Source organism: Phaenicophaeus curvirostris, chromosome 1 (assembly GCF_032191515.1).
Source record: "Phaenicophaeus curvirostris isolate KB17595 chromosome 1, BPBGC_Pcur_1.0, whole genome shotgun sequence".
Classification (NCBI taxonomy): Eukaryota; Metazoa; Chordata; class Aves; order Cuculiformes; family Cuculidae; genus Phaenicophaeus; species Phaenicophaeus curvirostris.
Genome location: NC_091392.1, coordinates 20857578 through 20874468, shown reverse-complemented (window position 1 = coordinate 20874468; position 16891 = coordinate 20857578). Strand labels below are relative to the sequence as shown.

Genomic DNA, 16891 nt, shown 5'->3' with positions numbered 1-16891 from the left:
AAGACAGGCAAAATACAAAACTACTGCTTGGACAATTGGACAAAACCAGGAAGGTTATAGTACAGCTGAAGCTAAAAGGGGGCAAGAACAGAGTAGTAAGAAGAGATTTCTCAACCGTTGGGGTTGAAGACAGTTCAAGGATCATGGAGGCTCATAGACTGATGACAGAAGACAATTCATTGATGAATAGTATCAGACAGAACTTTGTGCCCTTTTTGCCTCATGTACAGGTCTCCAGACTCCTGTGCAAAGTAACGTTATTGGAGGGGAAAGGGAAAAGTAACAAAACGGGAGGACCATGCTACAAACTGCTTAGAGACACTGAATAGGGTAGATATGATTCACTATGCTGATGCTATTGTGGATGCTGCTACTCACTATCTACAATAAAAAATAATTATGACACAACACGGAATATCTCCGACAGCAGGAAAAAGCTAATATTGCTCCAATTAAGAAAAGGACTATCTGGGGAATGAATGCTCATCAGCATCACTCCAATCCATCAGAATACCACAAAGCACACCCTTCCGGATTCCATATCCTCCGTGACTGGAAAACAAGGTGACCAGGAATAGTGAACATGGCTAAACCAAGGGGCAGATCTTTCACAAGTAACCTAATTTTCCTCTAGAATGACTAAGACAGACTGTTACATGGACAAAAGAGAGCATTTGTTGGAATACTCCTTGATTTCAGCAAGGCTTTTAAAGTGGTCTACTTACTACATCATTCTTACTTGTAGCCTGAGAACATATTAACTAGATCAGACAGTTAGATGAGTTGACTGAACAACTAGGCTCAAAGAATATTAATCAATAGTTTGATATTCAGCTGGAAGGTGGTCAAAAGCTAAGAACCCCAGGGTGGTTGTTTGGATAAATACTATTCAATATCTTCATCAATGACTAGGATGAGACTATATTATGCTTTCAACACAAAATCTTAAGTCACACCTCAAATGCCTGATGATGCATCTTCAGTTTAGAGGGACCATGAGAAACCTGGCAACACAGCCAAAAGAAGACTCATGAAACTCAGTACAAAGAAGTGGTAAGTTCCACACCAAAGACTGAATAACTGTGAACCAAAACAGGTTGAGAACCTGCTGACTGAGTAGTAATCCTCAGGCTTCAGGATCTTGGGCTACTGTGGATACTACAACTGTGCAAGAGTCAATATCCTGTTCCTGTTATTAACTCAAGAGGCTGGGAGCACTTGGATTTTTACTTTGGCCATGAGGAGAAAAAGAGGCAGACTAGTAGCCTATGATGGTTTAAATCAGCATTACAAAAAAAACAACCAAAACACACCAACGAAACAAACAAAAACCTCTTCATTCTAGTCAAATATCATATCATGAAACATGAGGGACTAAATCCACAAGTTGCAGATGGACAACTCATAGAGGGAATTAGGAAAATATCTTGAGCAAAAAGTTGGCGAAGAAGAGGTTATGCAGAAGCTGTGGAACCTCTAGAGTAAAACAAAGAAACACTGCCTCTGCCCCCACTTCCAGAGCTGACTTTATTTTGTGTTGGTGACAATACTGCTTCCAATATGCAAAAAGACCAAGAAACCTATTCAAGTTCTTTCTAAGAAAGATTTCTACATTTGCTCCATTTAATTTAACTAGCAGTTAAGAAACCTGGTTAAATGTACTCAGAACAGGATTATAACCTTGTATCATAAAAAATACTTCTGGCCACAGAGACAGGACTCAGCAGTAGCTATGAAAACTAGTTTAAGGCAAATCTGACAATTCCAATTATAATACGTTTTTTCATAAACACTTCACATTTGAGATGCAAGTGTTAGCTTAATAGTATCAGTTATCATATCCCCTTCTGTCATCAGAAAGCAGCAGAATGCAACTTGGACTATTTGATACTGCTACACGCAAATCCCTTCTGAGAACAGCTGCACAGTAGGTACCTGTTACGAGCCTGAATGGTATTCAACATTTTAAGGAATGTTTACAGAATACATACCTTACTTTCCTGCTGGGAACATTGTTCAAGTCCATCAACAACACAACACGCAGTAGTATATTGGGTCTTGATAACTTGTGGTGATTGCAAGACAAGCCTTTCCGGAAATAACACTTCAAATTTAGAGGAGAAACAGGAAGTAGAGAAATTTGAAAGCCACACAAATACTTCGCACATTTCACTGATTACATTACTGCCAATAGATCAGCTTGCTCTGATTTGCCAAAATTAATTTATTAGAAATTACATGAAAGTGATAAAGATATGAAGTTCACATGGATTGTTCTACCCAACCACAAAACAGGAAATCAGTGCTTTTCAATAAATCCTGAGGTAACACAAAACACTGTCATTTCACTTGCTATTATAACAGTATGATTTCTACAGTTCTTATTGGTTCAAAAACTTCACAAAAGTTTTTCATTACCCTCCCCCATGATGGCCAACAGATGAAATAATTCTGATGAGACCTACTTTAGGTTCAGAGTTGTTTCCTTTGAAAAAAAAAAAAAAATTACAGAAAACTCTAAGACCAAACTACAATGCATTGTTCCCAGTATGCCTTGATGTGAGAGCAATATATAACACAAGTCTCCTCACAAAAAAACTCCAGTCTCTGGCCATCTTAGGTCAACTGAAGCTTACCTTTTTCACTCATGTAGGCAGCTTGCTCAACTGCCAGCTGGCACCGTCTGCTAGTAGTCCTGTTATCAGAATGAAAATCAGACATTAAATTAACAACAGCATACACCTACAAGGTATCTGGTATTTTTTTTACTATGAACTGGTGCTTATAAAAGTAGGATTTTTATATAGAGAAGCACCTATTGAGAAATATGTTGCACAAGTGTCAATCAACAGCTTTGGTATGAATAACGTTGATATATATATTCTCTAGGTCTTCACTGAGACAGAGATGTCCTGGTGTTCCAGACTTAGGCTTTCAAGGAAGTCCTCTGCAAAGCGCAGAGGATGAAGAAGGCTGAGCAACTACATACAGCTAATAACTCCCCATGAATAAAACAAAAGCAAAAAGAGATGGGTAGTAACACCAATTTTTATTTTGCATATTCTTGCAGGCATATTGGTATACTTCTCTCTTAAACAAATAAACAATCAAAAAAAAAAAACAGCCCCCAAACCAAAACATGCCATCTCACTCTCCTACTATTTCACTGCCTGGCATTGGTGAAATCATTTACACATTAAAAGTGAAGCTTAAGACATCAATTCTTTGTAGGAAGTGACTACAGTTGCAGCAAAGTTGTGTTGGGGGAAAGAGGTGAAAAATTGGAAAGATCTTAATCACGTCCTTTTCTGACCTGCATACACCGAAACAACCACCTGACAGTCATATATATTTAAAGTTACTTTACTAGAGGAACCATTGCATGCAGCTTTTTAGAAACTTATAAAAATACCTAGAGTGAACAAATTCCACATCCATGGGTTCTGAGTTGTAAGCCTGCTCAAAGTCTTCATTAAGTTTAAGAACAACATCTTCATTACATATCTGTTGTAGATAAAAAAGTTAGTTTATTCAGTTTACTGATGCAGATTTAATTCTTTAAAAACAAAGTATCCTTCAAAGCATCAAATCCTCTCATCATCTCCAAAAACAATACCTAGACTTACCTGCCATCAACATACTGCATATCTAGATTACGTTACGAATGCTTTCAGAGCAGGTAAAAATTACAGAATAGGGAAAACAAAGCCTCCAAAAATACAATAAAAAAATAAAATCACGAGTCAGAACGTAGATAAAAAGTTTAGCTTCCCAAAAGTCAGGTTAAACTAGTCTTTAACTCCACAAATTCATAGAATCATAGAATCACTAGGTTGGAAAGGACCCACTGGATCAACGAGTCCAACCACTCCCATCAATCACTAAACCATGCCCCTCAGCACCTCATCCACCGGCCTTTTAAACACCTCCAGGGAAGGTGACTCAATCACCTCCCTGGGCAGCTTGTTCCAGTGCCCAATGACCCTTTCTGTGAAATATTTTATCCTGATGCAATTGCCAGATTCCCCTTTGAAACTTATGGGCCATAGTATTTCAAGACGACTTGACATCTTGCTTACCTCAATAACATAGGCAACGTACTCTATTATATGCTCAGAGTAGACCTGACTTTTCAGTATCACCTTGTCACCTAATTGCAGACAAAGTTAAAAAGCAACACATTGTTATAAGGAATAGCAGAATCCTCCCCGCATTTCTTTCTCTTTTGCATGGTTAAACTAGGAGTTGCTGTATCCCTGAGTACCTGTCCTGAAATGCCATATGCAGTTGTATATTAAATTTTAAAAGGCACTTAATATGGACACTATCAGATAACATCTCCTGCTTCTTTCATATTGTACAACTTGAGATTCTGAATTCCCTTTTAACCACTCTGCCAGCTTTTGCTTTTCACATACTGGCTGTCTTTTAGGTTATTATTACATTGGACAGTTTATTTTTGCTAAAACCCCCAACATTTTTTTGTACATGAAAAATCTTACAATACTGGAACCTGCATCAGAAAAGACACCTGCAATGTTGCTTCAGACAGCAGGCATTGTAAGACTCACGCCAAGACACTAACAGTATAGCTTGCTGGTCCAGTAAACCAAATTAATGTATTCAGATATAAAGTTATTAAAGACTTCTTTAAACAAATGAATAACCAATGGAGTTTGTATTGCACTGAAAATGCTAATCAATACACTATTTGGCTTTTTCTCATGTTAATTACTACCTGCAACCAGGCGAGGTCTGCCCTCTTCCACACCTGGCACCTCCAACACTAACAAGTTCCCATTCCTTTTCAAAGTAACCCCACACATGTTCAAGTCTTTTAGCTCCATTTCTGCATGGATATCTTCAAGCCACAGAAGAGTAGAAAACCGAGCTTTATAATTACCTAGATTAAGATGCTGAAAAACAGAACAGCATACGTTATATGAAACTCACTATTCTTAAAGTTATTCAGACACCTCTCAAGAGACTGCACAGCTACTGGGTTTGCAATTAAGGCACCAAGATACACGTATCTATACATAGTAGTCAAAGCAGAATTAGTAGAGTCCTTGGAGCTCAGATACAACAGCCAGTCAGCTAAAGAGTTAACCAAGTCTCTCCCTGTTACAGTGGTAGTTTCGACATCCGAATTCTATGCTCAGCAATTCCAGAAAGCATAAAATCTAATATGCTGGGCAGAGATTGGTGGAGAGAGTCATGTCAGTCTCAGTCCTAGCTGATGATCATACAACTTAGGGCAATCTGAAAGAAACTGTACTTTCTCCCTCAGGGCTTAATACATCTGACTGAAGAGGTATTCTCCAACAGCCCAAAGCTCTGATAGCACAGAATGCTTTCTATTTAATATCATCTCACTCAAATAACAGGCGAATGAGTAGTGCTTTCTCGAAATAGTCATCAGTAAAAGACAGAATATAAGCTGTGGTTAAAAACTGTTACAATTGACAGCAGGCTTTCAGTATAACATTATTTCAAATACTAGAGAGTTTTATTTCCTTTTTGAGAGAGGATCACTAACCTGTTACTTTAATGCTGTGATCTCAGGTTCTATGTGAGCTGTTTAGGAAGCAAATAACATAGCCTTTCCTGTCTTTGAAGAACTAAGTATTAGCCCCAGTTTACAAATCATTAAAAAGCTAGGTGGGAAAAAAAAAGCAAATTGCAGCAATGCTCTACCAGAAATGAGGACAAAACTTTGGAGAGGAATCATTGTGATGTTCTTGTTGTACTTCAGCTGTAGGGTTTGTTCTTGATTTTTTTAACCACACTCTGCAATCGCTCTGCTTGCAAGGAAGATTTGAATGTGTGATAATGAAATCTGAGCATTAAAATACCCCAAAAAACAAACAGCCCCCCCAAACTGTTTTGACAACCAGAAGAGAATCCTCTATTATTGCAATAACTTAAAAATTCCTGTGTTCACTTGCTACGAAGCAACTGCTGGACTGCTGTTCTGACAGCCCAAAACCCCTTTCCAATAATGCCTAAAAAAAGAAGGTGAAGAGAAATCCTTGTTCAGCTTCTGCAATATCTCCCTCCTTCCCCGCCCCACAGTTTACCTCTACTCCTGTTCCAGTTTTTCACATTTATCCTTTTGTCGTCTTGTAAGCTAAGATTCTGTGACATTCTGTAACTCACCAGTGTTACAGGATACAGGCTAAAGTCTATGATGTAATACTGTTTACCAAGCAAGCTACTAAGGGCTACACATTTTTGCTAAATGAAGGCCAGCTTGAACTTGCATAAAACGTGTTTTCTTATATAAACCTACGCTTGCATACCTCTGCTAGGAGAGGCTGAAAGGTCAGTATGTCTAACTTCTGCTCCACACATTTTCTTAACTCATCTGGTATGACGTAAGGTGGAAGAAAGCTTGGCAATTGCCTTCTGTTATTTCTGAAACAAAAACATACAACACATCATTTAGCATTCTCAAATTATATACCTGAAATTCGTATACCTACCATGCCACATCATCAAGGCTATAAAGCCAAAACACACACACGACAGACCCAATGATTCCTTCAAAGCAACAGTTCAGAGGTTTGCTTTACTAGGAAGAAAAACAAGCATTCCAGTTCCAGATTATTTGAAAGTGTCATGTGTCGTCTTTTTCAGTTCAGGGATATTTTTATAAATAAGCAAGTACTGTAGTACAACAGAAGCTTATTTGCAAAGGGAAAAGTTCTAAATGAAAGATGGGAAACATCAGATATGGATGTCAAAGGTGGTTAAGAAGCTGATTGTCAGAAAACTATTTCTGATTTTGCAGCTTTTTTCTTAATAACACAATTATTGCTTTTAGATTCCTATGCAACAGTGTTTATCTTGTTGATCACCACACCACATGCTGGAAAGAGCTCCTGTTTGACAAATGTACAAAGAAGTCAAGCAGTTAATTACTGAAACAACCACTTCTACCAGCAATGTCCAGAATTACCTTGTTTAAAACATACATATATAAACACGTATGGACTCTCCTAGTTTCACATATTTTTTTTTTTTTGTCACATTACAGAACAGATAGAGCAACACCAAATACAGTAGTATAAGGTAAGTGTTAATTTTTGCTATAAAAAAACCAGTACCTTTTGGACAGAGAGGCAACTACTGTTGTTGTTATCTTCCCTGGCTGAGATTCTGGCACAATTTTAGGCTTTCTTGGACAAAACGGTTCCATAGGTGCTATTAGTGATTCTTCTTCATTTGTTACGGTGGCTTCAATATAACGTCCAATAGTAAAATCAGAAAAACCAAGCAGCAGGAGTTCTTTACTGTATCCAAGATTTCTTCAAGTAAGAAGAAGTTATATTCTTAAAACCATGTCCACACTAGTTTCCCCAGACATACATATTTTTGAAGTCAGATTTTAGGTTGTCATTTCAGTAACACATGAGAACTGCTTACATAGGGTAATACCTCACACACTGCTCACCTCAAGTTCAATTCAGGTATCATAGATAACTTTAAAAAAAAAAAAAAAAAAAAGAAAGCTCAAAACCCAAAGCCCAATTTAATCAAAAGCTTCAGTAAAGAGCAAAACCTTCTCCTCAAAATAGTAGGTACAGAATTCTTCTGTCATAAGGAATATGTTGGAATTACTGTTACTGAAAAAGATTAGCCAAACATTTCCATCAGAGGAACCTGAAACACCCCTTCACTGTCTGCAGCAACAGCTTTGCTACACCTGGCTTAAAGCTACTCAGAATTGAACCCTACCTTTAAAACACATCAAGACAAGAAAGTAGTCAAGCTATTTCATTTCTGAAAAACACACTTTATACGTGTAACTGGTGCTTGGGGAGGGACAGAGGTGAAAAAACAGGAGGGAACAGTTTCTTCAGATCAGTTTAAGGAACTTAAAGGCATAAGACCATAGTGCACTCCATCTCCTCTGAAGACCTTTACTGAAATTATCCCAGCATTAAACGGAGCCAGATTCTCTCCTCAGCACTAATTATGCATCCTGACACTGTTACTATGTTCTTGAAACAAAAGCATCCAGAAGGATTCTGGCTTACTCTCTCTTTGGCAGAAATACCACTTCTTCATGGTAAGTAACACCACCTGCTCGGTTAAAGCTACAGCCTGTTTTGATCTGAGAAATGTCCTCTGTGCAGACACTAAGCTATCCAGGTTTGTGATCTTAATTTTCAGTCTCTATGGTCTCTTAAGTGGCCAGAAAACACATGTAACCTTCATGCTGCAGCCTCCCATGAAATTGTGTGGGTTGTTCTGTGTTTTTAGAATGATCTCAGACTTTGTGGAATTTACAGATCTACAGCGAAATATAAATTGTTTTTTCTACACATCTTACAGTGATAACAAAAGTAGACTGAAAGTTAATGCAGTGTTACTTTGATGAATGAAACCATTTCACATTGTTTTCCCTATCCAGATTTTGAATTGAGAACATCAGGATCAATGGTAGTGGCACACAAAGTTTGTAGGGCTAGAGGTGGAAGTAACTGAAAAGTATATGAAAGTAAGTTTGCCAGCGTGAGCTTCCTACTTGAATTCTCAAAGACTTCACACTTTTGATTCTTAACTAAATCCATGGAATATTTTGCATAGCAAAGCATGTTTGTTGTTTTGATTTTCCAAAATCTGCAAACCACTTCCTCTATAAACCTCACCTTCAAGGAACAAAGTCTTTTTTTTTTTTTTCAATATAGATAATCTGCATTTAATATCACAGGACAGGGAGGTTTGGAATCCAGGCGTGTAACAAAATCTATATGACCTCAGGGTACTGATACTGGAGGAAACATACCAGACATCACAGAGTTCCCAGGAAATCTACATTAGCTCTAGCACTTATGGAGCAATGGGTTTCCTGAAAAGAATATAACCAGCTGTAAACATTACCTCCACCATACTGCCTTCTTTTAGAGAAGTTTCTCCATTTACTACTACCACTTTCTTTTGGCTAAAATCAGAATCAAGCACTAAAAGGCTAAGTACTTGCAAGATCTAACAGAGGTCTCCACATCATTTACTAATATGTGCTTGCTTATTTTATTGTACACCAGAGAGAACTGTGCCCAGAATAAAGGTAGTATTAAGTCAATTTTTTATGACTTGTTTCCATTATGTTGGTCAATGGGAAGAAGTACTTACATAGCTGTGCATATCATCACTATGAATATTTTTCCACCTGGTGGTATGACAATTTCTCCAGTAATATTGAAATGTGCTATTGACTGTTCCACATCTTCTCTTTGCTCATGTTCTCCATTGTGTAGATTTTTATCTTTCACCAAAGAAGAGTTTTCTTTTGCCCTTGATAAATTTGTATCCTGAGAACTAATTCCTTCTGCAGAAAACAGATTATAATAAATTCTGTTACCACAACTGCTATGGCTAGCAGAGGCAAGACTTCTCAAACAAACCTGCAGGCCTGAGGAGTTAACACTCAGCATTCAAATGCTAACATTTCACTGTACCTGGAATGACTCCATTCTTCAAAATGGATACATTATCCAATGACTCAGATGTTGCTCCTTGACTGTTGTTATATGAATTAACTGCAGGTTTTGAGAACCTTTCTTGATTTATTGGAAAAGATAACAGATACGATTCTGGACTGTCCTCACATTTTTGAGGAATCTGAAAACTGAACTGCTTCTCTTTCACCCATCCAGCTAATCTGCAGCTGATTAAGGACTGTGGTTCACTCCCTTTATTCCTAGAAGCAATTACATAAATAGTTACACAATCAAAACCACAGTTTGTGTTCTTGAAAAGCTTAATTTTACCTTAAGCCTAACACAACTGTCTGTAGCAGGCTAGTTCATTATTTCAGAACTGCTATCAGAAAGAAACTGCACTGCAACTTCTAACTAATGAGGACCAGAATGTCTGTTAAATGTTAGTATTTGTAGGTAGTATCAACTACCATACAAAGCATGCAAAAAATACTGTGTATAAAAAAGAAGTTATGGTAACTTAAAATTTACCAGTATGTAACTAACTCATTGGAAAGAACACATAGCAAGAAACTGAGTATCCAGGTGTGACTTCACCTGAGCCTCTACGCCCAGATGTGTGCGGGGGGGGGGGGGGGGGGGGGGGGGGCAGAGAAAACCACCAAAACAAACCCCAAAACCCTTGAGGATACACCGGCATTCTTCAGCATACAAGTTAAAACAGGGAAAAAAAAAAAGTCTGGTCTGTTTTTTATACATGAGTATGCAACAGTACTCTTGTTCTAAGATTTCAAAGATGACAACGTATCTGCAATTTAAATTAAACATGCTTACAAGTAAAAGCCTTTACTTTAATCCTAATTCCAAGAAGGGTTTTATTAGGATTGAAAAAAAAAAACCCCAAAAAAAAACCCCAACGGGATTGGGGACTCTCAAAGCACTGTCTGCAAGACATGCTCTGTAAAAAGACTATCCTCAAGTAAGTAAATTAAACATGAAATTCTCTTTAAATCCATAGTATTTGGGGATTACTTGAAGACAATGAATCACAAGATTCAAATATGATAGGCTTTCATACAGAAATACAGGTTTACAGACTATCAAGTAATGGAAAGGGAGAAAGCTTATAACAGTCAGAAAGGCTTACTCTATCCAAATGATCATTCTTTTAGAATCCCTCTGCTTCAGGGTTCCAAAATTAGTCATTCTTGATACTTCCAACCCTCCTTTATCTGTCGTTAAGTCTTCGTAAGTCTCATGGAGACTGGTTTCATTAAACTGAGATTGTCTGTAAATATAATTTTAACTGGCAATTTTGAAACACAGCAAGTAACTTTGATTCAGCACAAGTTTAAGAATCATTATACCAAACCATGGTCACAGTATTTAGGGAGAAGTAGGTAAAGGGGTTCACTTTCTCAGCTACCCATACCTCAAAGACATTTAGATTACCTTTACCAATTTAAGCAGCAAATTAAAAACTACAAGCCCTTTCCCATCAGCACAATAAACCAGCGTAAAACTTTGATACAAGATTAAACTTATTAGCTAGCTAATCATTGCTGAAGAGCCGAATCAAATAGTGACTGAAGCTGTTACAGATCTCTTTGGGACCTGAACCAAGACACAACAAAGCAAGTCCTTAGTAAGAGTCCTGATTTGCACTGGAGCTTAAGAGGTAAAATGACTAGACTGCAAGGATTTCAACATGAACCCCTAACACTCACTTACTGCTTCAACCTGAAAGTAGCAAACTGGAGAGGAATTTTTTTTAAAAAGCTGAAAACCAAAAAGCACCCTCCAAAACTACTGGCACACATAGTGCCAATGAAAAAATGCTTATGAAACCCAAGTCACACACTCCCCCTTGTCTGAGACAAGCTCTAACCTCTCAGTCTCAGCTATCTGTAGAAACATTTAAAAACTGCTTCTAATCTACAATTAAGAAACTATTTGGTAAAACAGTAGCCTTAAAATCACTCAGGAATATTTTAATAATCTCACCAATACTTACATACAGTAAGTATTCCCTAGTTATCCAATACAATAAAGTAGAAGGTTACTGCAGCTGTTCTTTATTAGCTACATCAATTTAGTAGCAAAGCCCACTAGATGTCTCCCATTGCAGCTTAAGCTGCCTTAATTTTTTGATGCAAGAGGAAATACACTAAAACTGAAAAAATCAACCCTAAGGTTTACTTTAGCAATAATTTTCTGTATAAACTCCATCATTAAAAATAGGTCCAACTGTTTAGGACATAACTAGAAGAATCACTAAGGACAAGAAGAATAACTACAACTTAAGCAAAATGGATTAAAGAAACCTCCATTTTGCATCAGTTTTTCAGAGAATGGTTTTTGAACAGTGAAGCCCTCACTAGAAGAACAAAGATTAGAGAAAACACAAGGTAAGAACATCAGCTTGGCATTTTTCTAACAAAACCATGCAAAACTCCTTCCTTGCATAACAATATCCCTGAGCTCAGCTGCTACTTGTTTTTCTTCTCTACTAAGCACAGATGCTCCCACCATCTGAAAAGGAAGAAAAAGCAAGGACTGAAACATATCACACTGATCTTCTCAATGACCTATCATGCCTTCTAGTAAAATAGTGAAGCATTCACATTATTTCTCACTTAACAGATGCAATAAAATTTAAGCTTCATAATTACAATTCATCTCTGATTGTTATTAAGTGGAAGAAGAATTAAAGAATATTACCCATCCTGGCTGACTGGCACCAAGCAGAGAGCTCTCCAAATATAACACGACTGATTGCTCTCCACCACAATCGTGTTCACTAAATCATGTCGACAAGGTGAATAGCCATCAGGAAGTATCAATGAATCCAAAGTGAAAAATATACTCTCATCTATTGTACCACTTCTTCCACAGATGCTGGAAATACGAACCTGTAATAGTTTGTTATTCAGTGTTACTTGATATTATCTGCTTAAGCTAGTAGACATACTATTACTCCACAGTTTCCCTACAACAGTCATTCTAGCATTAACAGAGCTGAATTCTGACATTACAGTTATTCGTGGGAGGTAAACATAGAGCTCTAACATAGAATTACCATGCCTCTCTTTAGATTTAGAAACGTGAAGAAACACAAGTACTTCAGATAACCATTGGGTTCCACTTAAGTGCACACTACAATTCAACTTACGATGCGTGCCCTGCTACTTGCCAACATTCATGCTTCAATACTAGCAGCCACAAGAGAAGACATTTTTTTTCCTATACTTGACAAGCAAATATTATTCAATATATACACTTAAGTACAATACACTCAATACATGTATTCCTAGAGGGAACAAATATTTTCATCACAATAAAAACTCTGTTGTTTTTAAGCCAAAATACTTGGATAAATTGAAGCAAACATACTAAATTTCACATTCATTACTACCTCAAGAGTGTGAAAATCCACACATCCTCATTAACAACCAATGTAACTAAAATAACAGTAAGCATCCATGTCAATAATTGACAGCTAGTAAGTCAGTCAGTTACTCTTCCTGTTCTAATCAAAATATGTATACTTTTTCAAAAAGCTTTGTTACTCTAGAAATAATCCTATAAAATGATGAATCAATGTTTTCTTTTTCTGTTTAGCAACTTAAACCCACCTTCAAAACCCCACTTCACACAAGATTCCTCTTGCCAAAAGCAAGGTGCAGAACATTTACCTTGTCTACTTGCTTATATCTCAAAGGCTTTACAGCAACTGCCTTGCTGTTCCATGTTGTTGGGTTAATAAAATATTTTGCTTGCACCCAGTCACCTTCATGAGGTTTGAAACCTATGTAAAGCAGAACATTTCTCAAGTTTAATTGCTACTGATGGTATTTGCCTTACTCTTATACAGAACTAGTTCAAGTTAAGTAAAATGACCATCCAGAACAATTATTCAGATCCACTGAGCTCAAACTTCTCTTCACAATTCTTCCCTCAGTAGATTATGACCAAATCCGTAAAATGATACTGGAAAAATACACATGTAACTTACGCTTACGCGACTGCATGCAAGTTATACTTAGCAAGAATGAAGAGAAAGCTTCTTAAATCCCTACATTTGTTTCATTACATATATTTTTATTAGCACTATTTGGGATAGGGACAGCAAGTTTATCAGAAAATATTTCCATTGTACATATGAACAAAAAAAAAAAAATCAAAGAGCCAACAAGAAGGCTTCTACACACCTTCACAGACGCTCTCCATGGCAAAAAATGTATTCTGATTAATATAGCCACCATTCTTAGAAAGAGCAGTAATATTGCCAATTAATGTTTTCATATTTATTTCAGAAGCATTACAAGTAGAATCGAAGTCTCCCCATGTATCCTGGACAGCATCTACCTATAAATACAGAAAAGCTCAACATTCAAACAACTGATAGTTAGAATTCTATGTTAAATGTATATTCCTATAATAAATACCAGAATTTAAACTGCTTACAGAAGTCAATCTCCTTATCAGAGAATTCTCTACTCACCATAGCTATTCATTGTTGCATACAGAAAACATGACTAGTAAAGTGTAATTAACTTCTCTTTTAAGTCTGCTGTGTGCTGCAACACTGACCACTACTGTAATTACACTTCGATTTGTCATACCTTTCCCAAGCATCCCTTAAGTCCGCTTAAGCATTTTCTTCATTTGCTAAGAGGACAGCCCCCCACCAACGACAAGCGTACACAAGTCAAACTAGAACACCAGTATTTCAGAAAGCAAAAAAAAAAGTTTTGAGATGCTATTTCTAAACACTATATGTTTCAGACTGCCTCTCACTTATTCTTCAATATTTTTACTGAAAAAAAAAACCACCCAAGAGCTGTTTCTTACAGACTGCCCATATCACCACCTCAAACTTAAGTTTCCTTGCTTAAACAGCCCTCTGCAGAACACAAGCTACGAATCATCAATGTATACAAGCCATTTCCCCTGCCCCTCACAGCTACGTTGGGCCAAGGATACAACATCTCTGCTCTTAATTACTACACTTCTTCCAACTGTGAGTTGTTCTTCCTTGTTGCCAAAGGGCCACCACCACCATGGGTTCAGGAGTCTCTACTCCACAGTTCAAACACTTGTTCTTCAGAGCTAACCTGCTTTCTACAAGGACTGTCAGGGCCAGTAACACCAGTGCCGCTGGACAGAAGCACCTATTACTGTCAAGCAAGAATTACTAACTAACTCCAGATGGTATGTGGAGAAAGTACACTGTTCAGTGAAGCAGGAGAAGGAGTGATATCAAATTCTTCTGTGAGGCTTATGAGGATAAGGATGTAGGAAAGCACGAAGAAAGTGTGCAAGGCATCTCTGCTGTGATTAAACAAATAGGAATGAATAATATGCCCGTGGACAACTTTTTCCTTAAACCGTAGTGTAAGCATTCAAGTCAGACCATTAAATTAACTTTTTTTTCAGAAAGCCAAGTGTTTACAAATTCACAAACAAAATAAAGCAACTGAGCGGAAAACTAGAATAATGAAGATAAGGGAGTAACTACAGAAATTATAACTCAGAAAAGAAAAAAAAAGCTGTAGTGTTTTCACTTCTACATGAAGAACACACACTCTGAAAAGAAGTAACACACTGATCAAAGACTCTGTACAGTGTCATTTCTCTAACAAATCAGCACTTGTGCACATATGGAAAACAGTCCTCCACTAGCCACACTTCTTAAGTATCAAGAGGAATTTTACATTTGTTAAATACTATTACTGACTTTGTGTGGTGCAATTCCTGGAGGCACAGTTTTCACAAATAACACGTACACTACAAAGCAAGAACAAACAGCCTGAACATTAACTGTTCTGTCTTGACTGCATGGATCCTACTCCAGATGCTGAGGCATTATCCCAAAATAAAAACTGGTGAAAGAAGCTACCTCGACTAGCCTGCAAGTCCTTTTACAATGCAGATTTGTTTAGCAAAGGAACAGGCAAAAACTTCCACCCAAAAGCACTTGCTGAAAATTAACATAGTGTTGATGCAGAGACTCAACCTTAGCTAGGACATAGATAACTTCTATGCACCTGCTGTGGTGACATATATACCTGCTGCGGGGCAACCAGCAGGACCTGTGATCTAATGCCAGCACACTGCATCGCAGTGACTGCTATACTCTTCACTTTAAAGATCACTCTGCTGTTTAAGCAAGTGAAACGTAACCTCAACAACAGGTGTTCTAGTCTAGACTGGGTTATTTCAGAAGGCTTACAAAATACGCTGGCCATTATCCATCATATACAGGAAAGCATCCCACAATTGCTAAAACATCCTAGTTGTTTTGGAGATCCTTATGTAGTTTCTCAGAACCAGGCTTATGTATTTTGGAATGACAACAATATTTCAACAGTACTATGAAAGACGTCAATCAAAAGGAATACAAAGAAGGAGAGCCAAGATGTAAAGTAATTACTGAAACCGCTGACGGACTTGACAATATTTAGTTTTCATGTAGGGAAGTCACCCCACTTGAAAAGAGAAACATAAGGTTACCTTACAAGACAACAGGGTTTTAGATAGCAAGAGAGCTGGTAACATTTTTCGCTTTAATTTTATATCATATAATAAAACTCTACCCCCTAATATTCTATCCTCTGTTTTATTTAATCAATGAAACCATGTTGACTCCAAAATGAAATGGATTTGCCAAGAAAAGTTCCCCTGAAAATGTCGTATGTAACTGGAGTTCATTTTATGACTTACTGCTGGTTTCTCACATAGTTCTAATTTAATAGGAAACAGGTTATTTACTTTTGTCTTCAGAAATTGCCCTTGTTGCTATTTTGAGTTTCAGGGAGGACAGAACAGAGAAAAACATAAGCATGCAAGCAACTTTTTACATCTTCCTGAAATAAAGTATCAACAAACAGATCCCTAACAAACCCAAATGAAAAAGAAACCAAACCAAACATCCAGCTGATTGTTATTAACTGCAAACATCTCAGAAATGAGATCTTTAGTTAATACCAAATGAGCAACATAGCTTGAAAAATTCTATACAAGTAACTCAACTACTTTCCTCAGTAGTCTATGGATTTCACAAATATCAAAACGTGCATTTAAACCTCCAAAGTAAAACGGATATGAAGTTACTCCTCTAGTATTTTTATTTTCTACCTACTCCTACTTGAGAAGTCACATTTCTAGACAACTTCATTTTGTCAGACATAGTACAGTTACTGCCAATTCAATCATTAAAGGAAAAAAAATTCTCAGATGTATGCATTTACTTTAAGCTTAGTCCAGCCTCTAGGAAGCTTATGTGCAATTCATTATTTCAGCCAGAAAACCCGTCTTCCCCATTAGTCAAACTCATGGACTATTATCACATTCAGATAAAAAGCATATTTATTCCTGACAAATAATAATTACATAAAAGGCTTTCAGCAGGCATCGAGGATCTTTTTGCTGGTTTCCTA

General features: G+C 37.2%; 1 protein-coding gene across 2 annotated transcripts in view; it reads right to left on the bottom strand.

The window, feature by feature from the left end:
- The window catches only part of MOV10L1 (Mov10 like RNA helicase 1), a 30568-nt gene that overhangs the window by 12315 nt on the left and 1362 nt on the right, over nucleotides 1–16891 (bottom strand). Inside the window, exons 2-14 of one of the 2 annotated variants that reach the window (XM_069850085.1) lie at nucleotides 13661–13817; nucleotides 13145–13257; nucleotides 12171–12361; nucleotides 10597–10737; nucleotides 9468–9709; nucleotides 9142–9337; nucleotides 7110–7310; nucleotides 6303–6417; nucleotides 4739–4916; nucleotides 4080–4150; nucleotides 3413–3504; nucleotides 2637–2695; nucleotides 1992–2104 (exon numbers count right to left, since the gene is read on the bottom strand). In XM_069850085.1, coding sequence (XP_069706186.1) covers nucleotides 1992–2104; nucleotides 2637–2695; nucleotides 3413–3504; nucleotides 4080–4150; nucleotides 4739–4916; nucleotides 6303–6417; nucleotides 7110–7310; nucleotides 9142–9337; nucleotides 9468–9709; nucleotides 10597–10737; nucleotides 12171–12361; nucleotides 13145–13257; nucleotides 13661–13817 — 1869 coding nt within the window. Of the gene's footprint in view, nucleotides 1–1991; nucleotides 2456–2636; nucleotides 2696–3412; nucleotides 3505–4079; nucleotides 4151–4738; nucleotides 4917–6302; nucleotides 6418–7109; nucleotides 7311–9141; nucleotides 9338–9467; nucleotides 9710–10596; nucleotides 10738–12170; nucleotides 12362–13144; nucleotides 13258–13660; nucleotides 13818–16891 lie in introns of those variants that run through there. The other variant, XM_069850067.1, reaches the window with a different exon arrangement.